This window comes from Gossypium hirsutum, chromosome A02 (genome assembly GCF_007990345.1).
Source record: "Gossypium hirsutum isolate 1008001.06 chromosome A02, Gossypium_hirsutum_v2.1, whole genome shotgun sequence".
NCBI classification, from domain to species: Eukaryota; Viridiplantae; Streptophyta; class Magnoliopsida; order Malvales; family Malvaceae; genus Gossypium; species Gossypium hirsutum.
The window spans coordinates 64,585,864-64,605,704 of record NC_053425.1 but is presented as its reverse complement, the minus strand read 5'-3'; the positions used below and the strand labels follow the sequence as shown (position 1 = coordinate 64,605,704).

Sequence of the window (19,841 nt, the reverse complement as noted above, 5' to 3'; positions counted from 1 at the left end):
ATACATCACAATTATAGGCCCATGATCACAAGGTCACCATAAAATCATCCTCATGTATAACTTACTTGTTTATAACCTTACCACATCCTGGTCACTTAATGAACACATCATTCACATAACCAAGTTCCTGCACTTATTCATCACAAAACTCACAAAGCAATACATAGAGAGTCTCCCGTTGAACACTTCGGATCAATCCTCGATACTTGGTGGTTTTAGCACATAGCTCCACCCATCATATAGTTCAGCTCTCTTGTATACATGGTGAACACTCAGTACCACCTATGTGACCTAGCCAATTTATCTCGTAGCTCTCTTGTCTACATGGTGTACACATAGTATCACCCATGTGACCTAGCTACATCATAATGTCTTGTAGCTCTCTTGTACACTTGATGTGCACTCAGCACCATACATGTGACCTAGCTACGTTCCATCTATATTATTCTATCTTTCCGAATGTTCAACTGGGATTTCTCTCTCTTTTCCAACAATTTCACCAATCAAGTAATTATCCACAAACATATTTCCAATATTATTATAAAATATCATAATACAAGTAATATTGATGTATTACTTACATATAAACTTACATCTCATTTAATATCAAGGCAATAACATTAAATTACACATTGCCTTATTAAAAATCATATGAACTTAGAATTTCCCATAATATCCATAATCATAGAAATCACATTTATGTATGATAATTCAATGCACTTCATGTACCATAGACATATTTTTAAATCAATTCATAAACTTGACACCATAATCATTTAATTTAACATAATTCAATTAATTCACTAAATTTAACTTTCAAATATAAATTACAGCATTATTGCTGTATTATTATCATACCAACTTACATACTTTCAACACCTCGGAAATTATAATAAATATATCAATTTTACATTGAAACATGCATAAATTAATGCTTATTATACATATGAACTTACCTCGATACTAAAACGGCCATTTTACCAACTTTCCCAATTTTCGATTTTTCTCTCATTCTAGGTTCAAATCTCATTTTCTGGGATCTAAAACATCATATTTTACTTAGTTAATTAATGCACTATTCAAAACAGTCCTTAACTCAAACTTTGGTAAAATTACAATTTTACCCCTAAACTTTTGCATATTTACACTTTTGCCCTTAGGCTCGGGAATTAAACTTCATCCCTTATTCTTATGTTTTATGACATGCTGATCACTTTTCCCTTCTATGGCAACATCAAATTCTCACTCTAACATATACTTATGACTATTAGGTATTTTTACTGATTAAGCCCTTTTACTCGTTTTCACTCAAACCGAGTAGCACAAGTTGTCTAACATAATTTAAAACCTCATATCCTATCATAAAACAGAAAAATAAACACATTTCACCTGTGGGTATTTTTCCAAATATGAACCCTAGCTTAAATTATTGCTAGAATAAGCTTAATCAAATTACCGGGATTCCAAAAATGTAAAGAACTTGAAAAACGGGGTTAGAACGGACTTACTATTGAGCTTGGAAAGCTTGAAAACCCTAGTCATGGCTTCCCCCATGCCAATTTTGGCCTCCATGAAAAAGATGAGTCAATTTTGGCTTTATTTTCCCTTTTTATTTCTTTTAATTATCAAATGACCAAAATGCCCTTCCTTACTAAACTTTCAAAAATTCCATCCATGTCCAATTTTTGTCCATCACTTAGAAATTGGTCAAATTTCTATTTAAGATCTCCTAATTAATATTTCAAAGCAATTTCATACTAGAAACTTCTAGAATGCAAGTTTTACAACTTATTCAATTTAGTCCCTGACTTCAAATTGAGCACTTTATGCATAGAATTTCTTCACGAAATTTTCACACAATCATGCAATCATATCATAGACCTCAAAATAATCAGAAAATAATTATTTCTATCTCGAATTTTATGGTCCCGAAACCTCTGTTCCAACTAGACCCAATTTTGGGCTATTACATGTCGAGTGACAGAACCGGATAAGATGTCAATCGATGGTTGCCTGCTCCTGCTATAGTCATGGGCCTGGTGGTGGCTACCATTTCTACATCCCCAAATGAACGACCCATATATGTTCCCACTGGTGACAAGATAAAAATCATTTGATAATAAATATTTAGTTTGTCTAGTAAATGTTATTTATTTATTATATGTTTGAATTAACATATCGCTTGAATAGTTACATGGGACTACCGAAACAGCTTAAAGATATCCGACTGTTGTTGGATCAATGCTCGGAAGCTGAGGTTAGATACTTTTTTTTTCAAACCTATAATAATTATGCAATGATTTGTCAAATAAAATTTCATACACAAAAGAAATTACAATTATACACTGCAGTTTGAATGGATTCCATACGTTGAGCCAGATATCATAGAATGTGTCCCGCCAGAATTTTTGGCCATTCGGAGTATGTGGACATGAAGGTGTTTTTAACAATGCACACGATGATGGAGATGCCCGAATCAGATCGTGTGATGCAGTAGTTCGGGTCGAGGTAACAAATTCCACCGCCACCTCGAGACATGGAATCACTGTACAAGTTGGATCTCCGAAGGAAGACAGATGAGAATTGATGAGATTACCATAAGAAGTTCATCGATGTTTAGGATTGTACGACAAAATTCTTACCCATCTACGAACCCTTTTTCTCACCTGACATGACAGCCTGTTCAGAGTACATACTCTGGTTTTGAGTCACAGCAAGTCATATTTGCTACCAGTGGAGACGAGGAGTAAGCAACTTCATCAGAAGAGGCCACGACTAACGCCCAACAGCATAGGTTCGGACGAAGTGTTACAATGGGTTTGTCACTGGCTCTAACCTAACAAGTGCCACTGGTGTCTAAGCCATATCCTGGTCAGTTCACTCCACTTATTCCTATTCATTTCACTAACACCGTATTTTTTTTCAAAAGCACCACACTAAGTACTATTGCAACACCATGCTTCACCCCTCCAGCAGGTAGATATTTCGGGGCACATCCGTCCCCCGTATTCTATGGCTCCATGCTAACGTCAATGCCAACACAAATGCTGAGCCAAATGCGAACGCATGTACTATCACCAATAGAGACATCGATTTCAGCATCGATGCTAATATCGATGTTCGAGTCAATGTTAATGTATTTAGGTTTTACAACATCTTACGGTTATTTACTGATAGTGTCACAAACACCCTCGACATCATTTTTTTATCAAGGTGGGTCATCAGTACAACCATTTTCTCATGGAGTGGAGGACACACGATAGGAGGCTGGGATGGCACCACACTCAAGCACGGAGGAAGGTGATAGAGACGAAGATGAACATAAAGCTGAAAGTGGAGATGAAGATGAGCAAAAGGGTAAAGGTGAAGAAAAAGCATATGAGGACTATGGTCACGATCTAGTCGAGGAGTCGATACCACTAGTTATGCACAGAAATCCTACGCGCACCCGTCAGCCACTGACATGCGGCACATATTCAGCCTAATGATGTCGATGATGTGTTTTTATTTACTTATTGCAATGTAAATATAAATGACATCAATAAAGAAATGATGATTTTTTTTTATATTTCTATTGCAACTCATATTTTTCTTTGTTAAATTATAATGCAAATTATATGTGAATTCCCATATATAATATTTGATATGAAATATGTAACTTTGGATAGTCACCTTTATTGAACTAGTGATTAATAAAGGTACAAGGACTAACTCATAAAACTGGAAAAATTTAAATTCCACAAGAAATTGTGATTGGTACTTGAAATAGCGCTTAAAGAAGCAATTTTCACACTACACAAATACAATTAAAAAGCAAGTTCAAAAGAAAAAACAATTTTGTTACACAAAAAAAGAAGCATTGTAATCAATTTTATATCTGAGGTGGAATACAGTGCATCTAGTGAGGCTGCCAAAGAGGTTGTTTAGATGAAAAAGTTCATATCTAAACTAGGGGTTATGCCTAGCATATCAAATGCTATAAAACTTCATTGTGACAACAACGAAGCCATTGCATAGGTAAAAGAACCTAGATCTCACCAGCGATCCAAACACATACTTAGGCGCTTTCATCTTATTCAAGAAATTATTGATTGAGGAGATATGCAGAGTATCAACAAATGACAACATCATTGATCCATTGACGAAGCCACATCAGAAGCATGATCATCACACTAAGTCACTTGGTGTAAGATATATGACTGATTGGTCTTAGTGCTAGTGGGAGTTTGTTAGAGTATGCCCAAAGACCAATCATGAGATGGTTGTAATTACATACTCATTTTACCTTGTTTATTAATATAAGGCAATGCCATTGTTATTTCAGTTTATTTTTATGTGTATATAAATAAACTAATCAATAATAAAGTCCTAAGAATAATATGATTTTTCTTAAAAGGTCATTAGTCAACTATTATTGTGGGCTTGGACAATAATAATATGATAATATAGTTAAATATAGGTTACGCCAAATATGGTTTTAAGAGCTTTTAGTGGAGCTTCTATGTTTTTCATTTTCTTTTGGAATGTATAACTTTATTTATCTTTAATTTCACAAAAGATTTACAATTCATATTTATTTGAATTGTATTTTTATGAAGACCATGCCTGTACAAGTTTAAAAGAAAAGATTTTAAGGAAGTGACACATCAATCTTGGGTCCTTTTTAAGGATCGGGTTTGGGGCATTACAGCGCTCAAGTGGAAAACATGTCCAGCTAGACGTGTTTTCCGGCCATGTCATAGAGAAGCTCACCCATTTGGACGAGTTTTCACTAGAATTTTCATAAAGTCTACAAAAAAAAAAGGTACCTTGATGTAAGGAATTTTTTTTTTGCAAATTTAAAGCACGTCTTGAAGATATTTGATGAAAACATTGGTCCTACGACGTGTTTTCAACCATAGGGATTTTTTCCCTTTGCAATCTCAACATTTCCCTGCACCTATAAAAGGGGGCTCCTTCTCCATACTCCATCATCTCTAAAACATCATCTCTCCTGGCCTTCATCTCTCCACTTTACAATATTTTCTCTTCGTTATCTTCCTACTTCAATGTTAAAATTTTTTGTCACTAATAAAATTTTTTATTCGAGGTATTCTTGAGTCGTCAGTAATACGATATCGCTCTGAAGCTTACATTTTTATATATCCTGCCAAAATGGGACTATTACCTCCAAAACCTATCCTATGGAAATCGGTTTCTAGGGTTATTTTTCTTTGTACGATCACAATGGACGTCTATATAGAGGTCTCAATTGATGGACATTATGCGGTCATGGATCAAAGTATAACGGGGGAGCTAGTTAATAGTCATTACGCACGAGCTTAAAATTTTTGGATACCCGGAGAAGTTCTCTTATAAATACAATATAGAATTTTGAGGGCATAACCATAGGGAAAAACTGTGGGACTTCCCACTATAATCAGCATAATTATTTTCTCCATTTCCACGCAATAGGCATATTTAACCTTCTTTTTTATCTGAAGGCCGACACCCCCGTGGATGTAGGGGACTCTTAGGTGGGCAGTGGCTATGATGTTGGAGTAAAGGCGATACTCCTTTCGGGGTGACAACGGTTGTCATTATTAAACAACTCATTAATAACTACAACAGTTGTCACACTAACTCGAGTTTGACCTCTATTCCGATAGAACATCTGCTCTCCGCTTGAGAGCCCTCTTGTAAAAATCCAAATTTTAGCTTAATAGGAATGCAAAATTATTTCAAAGATGAGTAATTAGCCCAGTGGTTAAAAGAAAAATGAGGAAGCATGGGAATTAGATTAAAGTCTCAAGTTTGATTCCATTCCCTTGCAAATAATTTAATTTTGTAAAAATCCCTCTTTTTCCTTTACGCGTGCCGTCCATACCTAGTAAAACCTAGGTATAAATATCACTTTTAATTAATTTGATCAGCCATTAATTGATTTTTACTCCACCCTGGTCGCCCCTCCTTCTTTCTCTCCTCTCTTCTCTTCAATTTTTTCTTTATTTTCTTTTTGCTGTCATTGCCCAAACCACTTAGAAACACCATCTTTTTTTTCTCTTCTTTTGCCACAATTTCTTGCATCATTCTCCTCCACTTCTTGCTACCATTTTTCCTTTTTTTTCCAGTCATAAATTTGAAATCTTTGACCTCCAAGAATGATCCCTATTACTGCCTAAGAAAGGGTAGAAGTGCTAGTGTCTCCCCTTTCTTCTAGCTTGTGTAAGTGCCTATTTTCTTTAATTTTCATGATGAATCTTTCAAGGGAATGCCCAAATTTCTAGATCTAGAATTGGGGAAATTTTTAATGATTTTATGGGTATTTTTCCAGCCTTCAAAAGTGATTTTGATTGACTTTTTAAATCTGCCCCGATTTGCCACCGTTGGTGGTGGTGCGCCGCGCTTAGAGGTACCAAAAGTGAGCTACTATTTTCTTTAATGTTTCCCACCTTTTCCAGCAATATCATGGTCTCAAGAACCTCTCCTAATCAGCCTTTAATCATGTGTGATTTAGGAAAATTCAATCTTGATCATTCGACGACTCAGATCTGACAACTCAGGAAGCATAAGTGTGGTAGATTGTGGGCTAGTGTGTAGTTTCGACTTAATTTTTGGGGAAATTGATAATTGATTAGATTAAATAATTTCATGGTTATATAGTTACTAATTTTTCAATATTTAATGGTGTTAGGTGCCGACTCAAACACCCCAAACCAATAGTGAAGCTGTTTGATGTTCGCGCATACATTTCGCATCAAATCAATGTAAGAAACCTAGTTAATTTAGATCTGAAAAATTGTTATAGTTATGTTGTTTGATTTGATACCATAAGAGGGTATTAAGTGGTATATTAATTTGATAAAATATTAATTTTTAATTTAGGTTTGATTTAAGATCTTAAGGAGAAATCGCGGGTTTCATTAGTGTGCTGCAATAGTACAAAAAATAAGGTGTATATGTATAACATGTGTTACTTTGGAAATAAATATTGAATGCTCGAAATCTTGTTGGGTAAAATGCCATGAAAAGTTGTAAACATGCACTAGAAATATTTTCTTAAAGTGTTATCGAATGATGGTATGTTAAAATGTCACCGTACAAATGGTGAAATTGAACTTTATAATCATGGCATGTAAACTATGCTACTGAAAGAATACCTATGAAACGTGCATTTGATTGAAATATTATATGACATATCGCTTGTGCATCGGGTGGGATATTGTGGTTGACGAAGGAGTTTCATAGAGTATTGGCGGCATATTAAGTCTACATTTATATGTATTCAATGCATTGCACTGGGAGTACTGTGGAGATTGGTGATTTTATCGCATTATATGTTAAATGGCAGAATATATGCATTATGTTTATATGGTGGTTTAATTACATCGAGCTAGTTAGCTCACCCTATTACTTCAAACCTTTCAGGTAAGGAACGAGACTAGGATTGGACATGGTATGCTGACGCACGATAGACTTTAGACTTAGATTCTATTCAATTTTATTTTAGTTAAAGTTCCTAAATTTATATGGTTTTTGGACTGTAAAGTTATTTGAACTGTGATTTGGGTTTATTTCTGTTTTGGGGTTTATCATGCATGCATAATTTACATACTTTAAATTTATTTATAAGAATATTCTAAAATTAGACTGAGCATGTTACTCAACTTAATAAATAATCAGATTTTTAATTGTTTTTCCATTGTAACTAATTTTAATAGGGTTTTTCAACAACAATGACGAGCAATGTGTTTTTCTTAAAACCACACCAATGTTATTAACTTGACTTAACAAAAGTTGTACTATTTAATAAATGTTTTCCAAAATAACAAAGGTAGCTGTGGTTCTATTTAAAGAGAGTGTATTTGAGGTTTTCAACTAGCAATAGAGTAGATTAATTGTTTAGGTGTCTAGTGTGATAGAGTAGATTAGTTGTTTACGTGTCCAGTGTGACCTTCACAATTCAACCATAACATCTAGGTCGATTTTGGGAGGTTATACCTCTTGTGTACACCTCGGTGTTAGCCTTCGGATAAAAATGAAATGTTAAAGATACTGGTTGCCTGGAAATAGAGAAAAAAATTACGTTAAGTACATAAAAAATCCCTTCTTTTTTCCCTATGATTATGACATCAATCTTTTGTATGATATATATATAAGGCATCATTTGCGGGTATCCAAAAAGCTTGAACTCATGACCGCATAACAACCGTCAACTAGCCTCCGGTTATACTCGAACCTGTGACTACATCATGGCCTCTAATTGGGACCTCCATTTAGACTTTGATCTGTGACCGTATCAAGCACTGTCACTTCGAAACCTGACTTCCATAGGATGAGTTTCTAAGGTAATGGTCCTATCCCAGCATGAAATATGAAATGTATGTGTTGTGAAATGCGTTATCACATATGTATTCTGAGATGCGTTATCGCATCTCTGACCTTTCAATTCTATCTATAAAGTTTCGTGGTTTCACCTCTTAAAACTTTATCCCTAAACCCTAAAAATAACCCTAACATTATCAAAATAATAAAAAAAGTCGAGAAGAGAAAGTGTGAAAACGCTTTCACACACTCTAAAAAAAAAGACATATTTCCCTAATTTTTAAAAAAATAGCCTAAAAGACCAATTAAAAAAATGAAATATATACCTTATTTAGCCAAGCAACAAATAAAAAAATAAAAAACTAAACATAATAATATAATGTCATATCAATTAAAATGATTTTACATAATTCTATACTTTTCATTGTCGTTCGGATATTTCTTTTTAAATACTTTTAACTTATTAATGCTAATAATTTTTTTTCTTAAATTCTACTAATAGATGCTATTTATAAATCTAGATTTGAATTTTAAATGATTTATAACTCTAACATTAATTAAGTGATAATTAAAATATAAAATCAATCTCTATTTGTATACTTAAACATCCATTCAATTTATAACTAATAAATATGAAAATAAAAAATGTTTACTTATAAAAAATAAAAATGATTAAAAATAATATTTTAACTTTAATTGGTGGTGAGTAAACTTAGATTTTTATTCAAGTTATAACTCTATTTTAGAGTCAATAAAATTATTCAACTTATTTTTAAATAGTTGTATAACTAATAATTCTAAATTAAATTCTAAATATTTTTAAATATCAATTAAATTTTTTATTTTTAAATGTTAATTTAATAATATGATTAAAGAAATATCCTTTTTAATTCAATTTACTTTTTCAAATTTCTGTTTTTATTTATATTATTGATGGATTAGTCATGCGCTAAATAAACATGCCTAAAAAATATTAGTGTTGCAAGTTTTTATCAAAAAGCACCCTAAGTAATCTCCTTGCTTGTTCAAATGCAATCTCTAATCTCAGCACAGCAAAACTGATCTCCGCAGCGATTCAAACAACGCCTCAACTGAGACCTGTTATTTCTTTCCCCTGATTTAATCAACTCAAAAGGTATTATTATTTACTAAAGGCAGAAACTTCTTCTGCTTGAGGAAACAAAGCAGAGGGCAACAATGAAGTGGGTCGAAGTCATAGTATCTTTCATCCTCACACTATCGTTCTTGTCGTTTCCTTCATGCGGGTTCCAATCCGATGAGCTTCTCGTTGACGACGAAGAGTTCGGACTCGAGGGGGCTCCGCAACATCGTTCCCCTGAACCCATCCCCACTCGATCCCCACCAGTCACATCCCCGACCCGAAAGAGGCATTCAGATCTAGATTCCGATTCTAAGATCCAGTTCTCTCTTGACCATGCTTTTGGCGACTCCGATTTCTCTCCCGCTGGCACTTTCTCCGCCCGCCTCAAAACATGGAGCCACGGCGGCCAGGTTTACCAACCTTTTCTTTCTTTCTTTTTTTTTAAAAATCTTTTTTAAAGCAAAATTTTCGTTTTCGTAGTGTATGAATAGTGCTGAAACTTCCATTCACACCCTGATTCATATATATCTTAAAAGCTGGGATTTTTCTTCCACTTTTATTTACATCTTCTTATGCATTATACTTGGGCTTTGTTTGGTTTTCGATTTTGCTACTAAAAGTTTAATCATAACTGATTAATAAAATAATGATTAGGATGGAAATTCTAACAGAAAGTTTTTGAAAGTAAAATGATTCATATTGTTAGTGAAATAATATAACAACGTTAATCTTTAGTTAGTCAATAATACTTTTTAATTTCATCTCCAAGAGCAGTTCTTCACATTTTGCTTAGGGAATTAAAAGACAAAAGAAAACATGGCCTTTGTCGTTAAAGTTATAAGAAAATGGAGTCAACTTGTGAGGTGAATGCTGCTGTGCTATTGTAGGAATTATATGTCAACCTAATTTTATCGCTTTTCTCAATTTTCTTGAAATTTGACATTTGCACTTTAATGTTGACTCATATTTGGACAAAATTTAATAGAACAGTGCATGTTTAAACATATCCTTAGTGTTCTGTTTTGTTGATGAGTTTGCAATATAAATGAAAAGATTTAAGAGAACAATGTGTCAACGATTACAATGTGTTTGTTTTTGTACAATGTGGAATTTCTGCTACATTTAACATGTTAAATTTCTGCTTCTTCACAACTTAGTTAAATATGTACTCAACATATTCCGTAATTCCTTCATAATTTTTTCCCCATAATTCAACCAATTAAAAGCATGATGGTAAAGTTAGTGCAATTGATGTGGTTGAGAAATTTTAACTTTGACTTAGCATGGTGGCAAATTTGGTATGCATCCTTGTTAAGAAAAGGCCGCTGAGTTCTTTGAAATTAAGCGGCTGACTGGTACAACTAGTACTTGGTTTCATTCTAAATCTTAAAAGTGGATATTGGACTGTTGTTGGAAACATGATTAGGATCTGAGAGGAGTTTACTGAAGCTTAAGCTCTTTAGTTTTTGATTTCTTTCTCGCAGTTTGGCCATGTAAAACCTGCTACTTCCAAAGGCCTTCAAATTTGAGAAAATTAATTATGTAAATCTTGACATAATTATTACTAATAAGAGGCTTAGGTAAGTGGTGGCATCTTCTATTGACGATACTAACCAGATATATATCTGTTGTGTATAATAATAAAATAATTAGTTCATTGCTTCTATGACCTTCCATTTCTCAACAACTGGTGAAGATAATAATAGTTGATTGAAAGTTGTGAATGACTTAAGTTTCTATAGTCTTGAAGTGACTTTCTTTTTCACATTTCGTCATTTCGTCATTTTCTATGTTTCATTCCAAAGAGCTCTAGTAGGATCTAATGTGACCAGTTTTGTCAGACTCTTACAAAGCTACGGTTTTCGAGGAATAGTTTCTCTGATGTGGAGAAGGAGAAGTTCAAAGTAATCACGCATTATCTAAACTTCTAATTTACGTACTCTGTTCTGTGTGAGTTACCATTTTATGATGCTTTGGGTTTTAATCATCTGCTCTTGCAGAATCTGCTCGAAAGTGATGACTTCTATAGGATAAGACTCCCATCTAATGTTTTGAGTCCTCCTGGGAGGGATTTTATTATTTCATCAGTGAAAGCAGTAAGTGATACTGTTTGCTTTAGCTTGCTTCTTGGGATCTCTAATATTATTGTCTAATGCTTTTGGTAATGGGATTCTTGGTGCCTTTTTTTGTGCTTAAATTCATCTACTAGAAACTTCAAAAGCCTAACTGCTTTGCATCTATGCAGTTCTTTTTGTTAATACGATCAGGGTTTGACTTCTGCTCTTAAGCTGAAATCTTTAATGTTAAAATGCTGTGAATTAAGCTTTTTGAAGGAAGAGGTTTTAAATCTGACGACTTTTTTTTTTTTTTCAATTTTCTTTTTCTAAATGTTCTGTCTTTAACATCTGAGATGTTTCTATTTGTTTAAAAGATAATAATATATAATATAAATTAATGCTGATAAATATTGAATTTGATTGTTCACTTTTGAGCTTAATTGTCATATGGTCATATTGAGGAAAACCTAGAATTGACAAATAGTTTGTGTTGTAGTTTGGAGCTTCGGATCTTTAATTGTCTAAATGAAAATAAAGAGAGGGGGTAGAGGGGAGTAATGTGGCATTGTTATCAAATTCAATTAAACACCAAGTTTCTTTGATGCCTACTATTTCTTTCTTTTCTTTGTAGTTCGTATAGTTCTCACTACTGTTTTTTTTTTTTTTTTAAACTGCAGAGATGTCTTCCTAGAGAAAGTTTGGATGAGCATTTTGTAATACACATGGTAATTCATTGTTCTCCCCCTCCCTCTTCTCTCCTTTCATATGTACCTGCATAACCATGCGGATACCCGTGCAGTGCTTTTATGTGATAATTTTTGCTGGGTATTAAGGTAACAAAAAATAACAAGCCTTTGTAGTTCTTTCAAAGCCACCTGTTGATGGAGACACTGTAACCTAGTTCTCAGTTGTCTCCAAAGATCACTTTGCTCAGTTATCTCCAAAGATTACTTTATAAATAGTTACTTAATAGTTCTATATTTTAGAATGCTATGTGAAATTTCTTGTAGCTGTGCTTATGATACAGATTTACTTGGGTCTTATTCATATATTGGTGACACCATTACTGAATCTTAGGCTTCGTTTGTTTCAACGTAAAAGCTTTTACGGAAAATATTTTCAGCCTTTTCTGATGTTTGTTTCATGTAAATTAGGATGATGGTCAACGTAAAAGGTTTTCTAGTCAACGTAAAATTATCCCTTTATTCCTGTAAAATGTTTTACCAAATTTTTTTTTCGTAAGACAATTTCCAAGCTGATAAGGCTCTGTTCCTTATAACAACAGTTTCCAAACCGATAAGGCTTTGTTCCCTATAACACCCACACCCACATACCCCACCAGAACATCGAGTCAAAGCACCGAGATGTTACATTCTCTACTACATTCTTCACTTATCAAATATTTTCTTATAAACTTTCATAACAATTCAATTGAGTCCCTTTTTGTCATACATGTTCATTATTCACTAATTAATCATATTAAATCAATTTTCTTTCTTGCTACACTTTAATCACATAATTTATCTCAATATCTTGTTTCACATATCAAATTTCTATGTATTTCACTTTTATTATTTCATCCACATATTTTCTCAAGTTTAACAATTTAGTTATTGTCATAATAAAAATTTCATATTTTTCCACAATTTCACTTTTACAATACTTTATGCATATTTCATTATCTCATAACACATTCATTAAACTTTAATCATAATTTCCTTGTTCACATATTAAATTATTTCACACTTAAACTTTTGTACATTTTTCAATTTAGTCCCTATTACCATGTAATTTATTTTTCACCATATAAGCACTTTAATCAAATAATTCATTATAATGTCTTATTTCATATGACAAATTTTCATGCATATCACTTTTGTTGTTTCAATTATAAATTTCACAAAAGTTTACAATTTAATCCTTAACATCATGAAGATTCATTATTTACTATAATTTCACCTTAACATCACTCTGTAATTAATTCACTACTTCTTTTAAACTCTTTATCATAAATCTCAAATATATGTTTGTTTCATTGTAAACAATTTTTATAAAATATTTTCAGGAAATTTGCCATACAATAGAAAATATTTTACACAGATTCATCCAAACAACAGAAAATATTAGTTTTTTCAGAAAAGTAAATCATTTTCCAGAATACATTTTCAATGAAACAAATGGAGCCTTAGTGACTTAATTCTCTTTGTATTTGAAATCTTCTCTTGTTGCAACCCTGAATAGTGCAAATGTATGCATGATTTGACCAAATTGGATGCAAGTACCTGTATTTAGCTTCTTAGAATTGTCCATGTTGAGACTTGAGAGTGGTTAAGTACCCCTTTGAAATTTTGGTATTCAACTGTAATTAAGAAAACAAACTCGAAACAGTCTTCATTGATTTCAATATTTTTATAAGATTTTATAAATGGCAAAAAGGGCCAAGAACAGATGGTGAGCCTACCAATGGAGCTGGTTATCATGAATGCTATGCTGTTATCTTATCATTAGAACTTTACTCATTTCAGCATCTGGCAACATGTGTGTTGCATGTGCTTTCTTGTTCTGTTCCCGATATTGCCCCTGCCACAAGCATTTGGAAATTTTATTATTCTTCTCTTTTTGCATTCGGTTATTTTTTCCTTTTACAACATTGTCCTAACAAAAAGGCTGTTTTTCTTATTGAGTAAGCAACTGCATTTGGCTTAAATGAGTCCGACTTTAGCCTTGTTCACCTGAATTATTATATGACATGGCATTTTATTTGGTCTCTTGGGGATTCAGATTATTGATGGTTTTCATGTTGTATAACTTGATGGAAATAAAAATAGGAATACCACATTTATCTTAGGTTTCAATTTATTGCATAGTCCATCTGACACTTTGCTCTTTCTTTTTGATCTTTTAATGACAATTTATTGACACATGTTAATGCGCCATATTTACTTTATATGTACTAGTAGTTCATAATATGTGATTGTGCTTTATTTTTATGGCTTTTTCTGCTTATACATACATATCATCTATACTTGTTTTCACCATATTTACTTTCTTTGCATGTAGTAGTAGTTGATGCTATTAGACCAAAAAAAAATCTACAGGTAGCATAAAATAAATTTTATATGGAGAACATTTGAAGCATGAGAATCTGGAGTCTCCTTTAACTGTTCTTATTTTGTTTTATGTTTGTAGTCATGCACATTTGTCTATCATGTTTTCTACATGGAATGTTTGAATGATATGTAATTTGCTTGTTCTATAACGAATTTCTTGATTGATGTTGATCTGACAGTGGAGCCATTGTTAAAAATTTTTCCCTTTTGTTTTTGTTTTCAGGAGGGTGTAAATGTTTTGGCTGTCAATTATGGCTCTCCCGGGTCATGCCCTTATCCTCGGAATTTGAAACTTGTAAGTTAGGATTGTGCTCTTAGTTTGGAATATCTTCCCTGTAACTGAGCATAGTATATAAACTGTAACCTCTTCCTCCCCTATAATTATTTGGCATTTCTTGCTATGGGGATTTCCAGCAATACTTGCACCCAGAAATGCTTTTTCCACACCTGTTTCCATAGAGTCACATTATATAACATTTTTAATTGAGACCTGTTCATAACAGGTTAATTTCTCAAACAGCTTTTTACTCTCCCTTATGCTTCAGCTTTTCAAGAGAAGAAACTCATGTTTTAAAAGCTAGGATCAACCCACCGTCCTTCAAATAGTCTCCTTTGCAATCACCACACTTCCCTTGTTAACCAGTTAAGAAAATTTCAAGGTTTACCAAAAAAATACATGCATAAGGTTAAGTTCCCCTTTCTCTCAAATTTTTTCTTCATATTGGAGAAAGCCCTCAAACCGTTTATAACCTATGGTACTCGGGACTCAGCTGCGAGTGTCAAATATGAGTACGTGTTTGAAAAGGGTATGGTCATATATTTTCATGTACTTGGAGGACTTTTAGAGGTCATATACTTGTATTCATGCGTCAGACTCAAGTGTTGGAAATGGGTACCTTAACAAAAATAAGGAGTCAGGGCAACATAGGTAATAACCCATAGTCTTCTTTCTCTTCATTAAATATAGATATATCCCAACTCTTTTTGTGTGCTTGGTTCTCTTTGATTTTATGTTGGTTTACGTAGAAAAGAATTGTTAATTTCCTCCCTTTTCTCAAACAAATTTGGAATCTTTATTTTATCTAGAATATATTTTATGTTGCTAAGAATCTTTTTTTTTTTTTTAAGTGAGTGACTATTGATGCCTTAAAGTGATCATAAACTTTACATATTTGGTTAAATTTTGCTGTCAGTCCCTGTACTTTAATTTGGTCATTTTTAGTCCTCGTACCTTCCGAATTTTGAAATATCAGTCTTGACCAAACGGTAGATGTTAAATTCATGGATTAAAGTTTTGCTATTTCCAAATCTTATATGGAAAGCATATTATTACATGTGTAATATTATGTTAGCTTGCTATTTTTGTGCATTACCTACAAAAAAGCCAATTAATGGATTTTATGGTTGTTTGCGTCAAGACTGATATTTCAAATTCAAAAAGTGTAGGAATGATCAAATTGGTGAACATGAACTAAGTTTACAATTTTACGCATAGAACAATAATAATAAAATTTAATCAAATTAATGGATTTTATGGTTGTTTGTGTCAAGACTGATATTTCAAAATTCAAAAAGTGTAGGAATGATCAAATTGGTGAACATGAACTAAGTTTACAATTTTACGCATAGAACAATAATAATAAAATTTAATCAAATGAATTTAATTGCTACCGTATGGATTAGGATTACATTAAAGTTTGAAATTACAAGGACTAAAACATTAATTTGAAAAGTACAGGGATTAAAATTTACCTAATTAAAAGTTCATAGGACTAATTTCACAACTTACACATGGTACAAGAGACTAATTGCAAAATTTGATCTAAATATTATGAGATAAAATTGATTCTGATTCATGAAGCTGGGGAGTTTAAGCTGAAAATAATGACGGGAGGAAAAAGTTTGATGGTATTGAGGAAGCAAAGTGAACGCTTAAAAGGGTGTACCAAGACAAAATGGAATGAGGCTTAACTTTCATATGGATGACTTTGTAGACTCTCTATTAGTTGCTATTTTAAAGCTGATGTGTTTCTGCCATCAACATATTCCAATTCACTAGGGAGAGTTTTAAATTTGGCATCTCTATGCATGCTGATCAACCATTTAAAACTGCAACTTGATGTGAACTGTGACTTCAGCTTATGAGTGGGTTATAACATTCAGCATGTGTAGTTGTTCAAGTTCCGTACACATGCATCAACTTGTTCCACAAAATGGAAGTTCAATTTTAAATATATTGATAAGATGGAACCTTGTAGAAGATGAACAGAGACTATTTTCTTTCAGAGAAATTTTGATCGTGTAATGATCCCCCTTTATTTTCATTTTATAATCTCTATTTCAGCCTGCAAAGTGGTCCTTCAGTTCACATACAGTTTTGAAGAACAGTGAGCAGGCACCCAGGTATGCTGCCATTTAGAATTTGTTCTTTGAAAATGAGATATTTATTTGCATCTATTGAAGATTTTCTGCAATGTTAGCACTTGTAGTTTAATCTAAAGTCTAAGGGTATGTTTGGTTGAGTGGAAAAGTGGAAGGATGGAAGGAGGGATTGGAAAAGTAAAAATTAAATGAAATTTGAGTGTGCTTGATAGAGAAAAGTGAGGAAAGAAAATATGAGAGATGACCATTTTCCATTTTACTGCATAAAACCGAACATTCTAAATTGAAATGATACGAGGAGAGAAAATGAGTGTTTTTTAGTTCAAAATTGTGCAATTTTCAGAAGTTTCATTTTTCAATTCTACAAAGCAATGGATGGAAAGAAAATCAATTTTTCTTTTAGTTGCACACCTATACAAAGAAAAATTATATTTTTTATTTTTCTACCCCTTCAATTTTCCTTCTTTCTCAAATTTCTTTCCATTCTACCAAGTAAAACCTAAGTGAGATCATTAGACTATATGCTTCTTTAATGTTAGTTCCGTTTATTTGATACTATCAAAATTCCTTGCTAGTCTAAAAGAATACAATAGAAGCTTATCTTTCCTCGTCACTTTTGGAATGCAGGATATATATGTCGAACTTATTTGAATTTTGTAGTAGTTATTAGGGGGAAATCTCAATATCGTTTGTTTCATTTATGCTGCAAAATTGTTTGATTTTTGGTTCTGTTGTATTGACAGTGTTCCATTCTGTTATGTAGGGCTCCTGTATTTACTGAAGAAATTCTTGGTGGAGAGAATGCTGAAGGTGAAGTTGTGCAGCCGGCTGAAAGGTCTTTTTGGGCTAAATACGTGAGTGGTCAAATCGATTTAATCTGATTTTTCAGTTAGCCTTCACATCAAAAAATTTTCAGTCTGATGATTAAATTTGATGCATACCAGTGGATGTATTTGATCCCTCTGGGACTCATTGTAATGAATGCCATAACACAAGCAATGAACATGCCTGAGGAACAAGCTACTGGCCAGGTACCTGCACAAGGACAGCCGTCAGCTGGAGCAGTGCAGCGTGGGCCAAGTTCTGCTGTGCGTAGAAGGTGATCAATAAGGTTGCTGCTATTTATACCATTTTAGAAGTGAAGGGATGAAGTTGAGATTGATCTCTTTTAGGGTTCTTCAATTGCATGAATTGAAGCTCATTATGGATGTGTACTTTCCAATATCTGTGGTGGTAATGAACTGAAGCCATCTAATGAGAAGAATATTAGGTGGCAGCGTTCTCTTTTTCCTTTTTTCCGTTTTAACCTCCGATATCAGAATTATCTGTGATAATCCCATTGACAATTGAATCGTATGTTTTAGCATTGCAAAAATTTGGGCTTTTTTGTTTTGTTGGTAAAAGTAAATTTGGTTTGGTTGATTAGTGTAGTAACATGAGAAAAAACTTGTTTAGTAAACTAGCACTAATAGTTTGTAATAACATCATTATTGAAATGGTTCATTGTTTGGTAGGTAAAAATATTGAGTAAATAAAACTGAAGTATTAATTTATGAAAATAGATTTTTTTCCTTTAATGTAAAAGTATAATAACTCAATTATTTTTCTTTATGATTTGATAAAATAATTTTAATATATTTAAAAATAATCTTCACTTTCAGTTTTCAAAAATAGTTTGTTTATCAAATCTTTTACTTTTATAAAATTACTTGCTAAAATTAATTTATTTATAAAATTTTATAAGCCTATGAATAGAAGCCTTTTAAAAAAATAAATGGCAATATTTTATAAAATAATACTTAATACAAATTTCGATACGTAATTTTATAGTAATTATATATTTGAAAAATTGAAACTCGGAATTAGTCTTTTTTTCCTTTTAATTATATGTTCTTGAAGTTTATAATTTTAAAATTATTGAAAAAATAAACACACATTAGTTGAAAATAATGCTAGAAGTGGAGAGGAAACATATAATTGATATTTTATTTTTTAAGTGCTGATATATTTGGAAACATTGAGGAAAAAACTCTAGTATTAAAATTTTCCATTTCAAAAAGAGATATTTTCTCCATGTTAAAGAAAGTAGGTCACGTGACCTCTTAAGTGGTGAACTACTGTGTTAATTTTTACCAGCAAACAGGTTGTTAACTACTGTACTAAGAGATATATCACAGCATTAATACTCCTAAAAAAAGGGGAGGGTTTAGGTAGTTTTCTAATGCTTTTATAAGGAAAAAGTATTAGGGAGGCTATTTTATTAATAGTTGAATTGTATTTTATTTTTTCTATTAAAAGTGGATAAAGTTAATCTTTATACATGTAAAAAAACGAATTATTTCATTTTGTTAAAAATTTACCATTAAACGATGACATGGTAGGTAATATCCAAGATGGAATTAATATTTAATTTCGCTCATTTAGTAGAAATAGGATTGTATTTTGTTCTCTCTTTTAAAAATGAGTAAATTAATCTTTGTACATTAGAAAAAAAGTGTAAATTATTTCATTTTGTTAAGAATTTGCCATTAAATAATGATATGGTAGGTAATATCCAAAATGGAATTAATGTTTAATTTAAAAAAAACCAATATTGTATATTATGGAAAAAGTACCATCATGAGGTGCAATTTGCCCCCTTCTGTAACACCCCATATATTATCCTTCATTCTCAAGGTAAAAGTTTAAGGTTCCGTACTCTTTTCTTAGTGCTTATAAACTTGATTGGGTGTTGAGATTAGTTGTTTGGTAGGATAGAAATATGTTCTTCTTGAATATTTGTTGAGAATTTATTGGAAAGTAAGTTTTCATGGCACCTAGAGGCACTAAGCGAATTAAAACAAAACAAGCTAAGGAATTGGTTCCGAACTATGACGAATTCCGATT

The 19,841-nt window shown here is 32.4% G+C and overlaps 1 protein-coding gene across 2 annotated transcripts; it reads left to right on the top strand.

Annotated features, from left to right (window-relative positions):
- Positions 1–9,232: 9,232 nt before the first annotated feature.
- Positions 9,233–18,330, top strand: LOC107951835 (ER membrane protein complex subunit 10). 2 transcript variants are annotated; one of them, XM_016886979.2, is made up of 8 exons: positions 9,233–9,816; positions 11,248–11,310; positions 11,407–11,502; positions 12,141–12,188; positions 14,797–14,868; positions 16,918–16,976; positions 17,719–17,809; positions 17,900–18,330. In XM_016886979.2, exons 1-8 carry the CDS (start codon positions 9,502–9,504, stop codon positions 18,056–18,058), a joined length of 903 nt encoding a protein of 300 aa, XP_016742468.1. In that variant the 5' UTR covers positions 9,233–9,501; the 3' UTR covers positions 18,059–18,330. The 2 variants fall into 2 exon arrangements, with proteins under 2 accessions (XP_016742468.1, XP_016742469.1); XM_016886980.2 differs by lacking the exon at positions 11,248–11,310 and having other exon boundaries at positions 9,258–9,816.
- The last annotated feature ends 1,511 nt before the right edge of the window (positions 18,331–19,841 follow it).

What these genes read in the sequence shown, in the direction of transcription:
- LOC107951835 (XM_016886979.2), top strand. Translation starts at nt 9,502, where the DNA reads ATGAAGTGGGTCGAAGTCATAGTATCTTTCATCCTCACACTATCGTTC. An exon ending in TGGAGAAGGAGAAGTTCAAA is followed by an intron (nt 11,311 to 11,406) that starts GTAATCACGCAT and finishes CTGCTCTTGCAG; the next exon opens with AATCTGCTCGAAAGTGATGA. An exon ending in AACAGTGAGCAGGCACCCAG is followed by an intron (nt 16,977 to 17,718) that starts GTATGCTGCCAT and finishes TCTGTTATGTAG; the next exon opens with GGCTCCTGTATTTACTGAAG.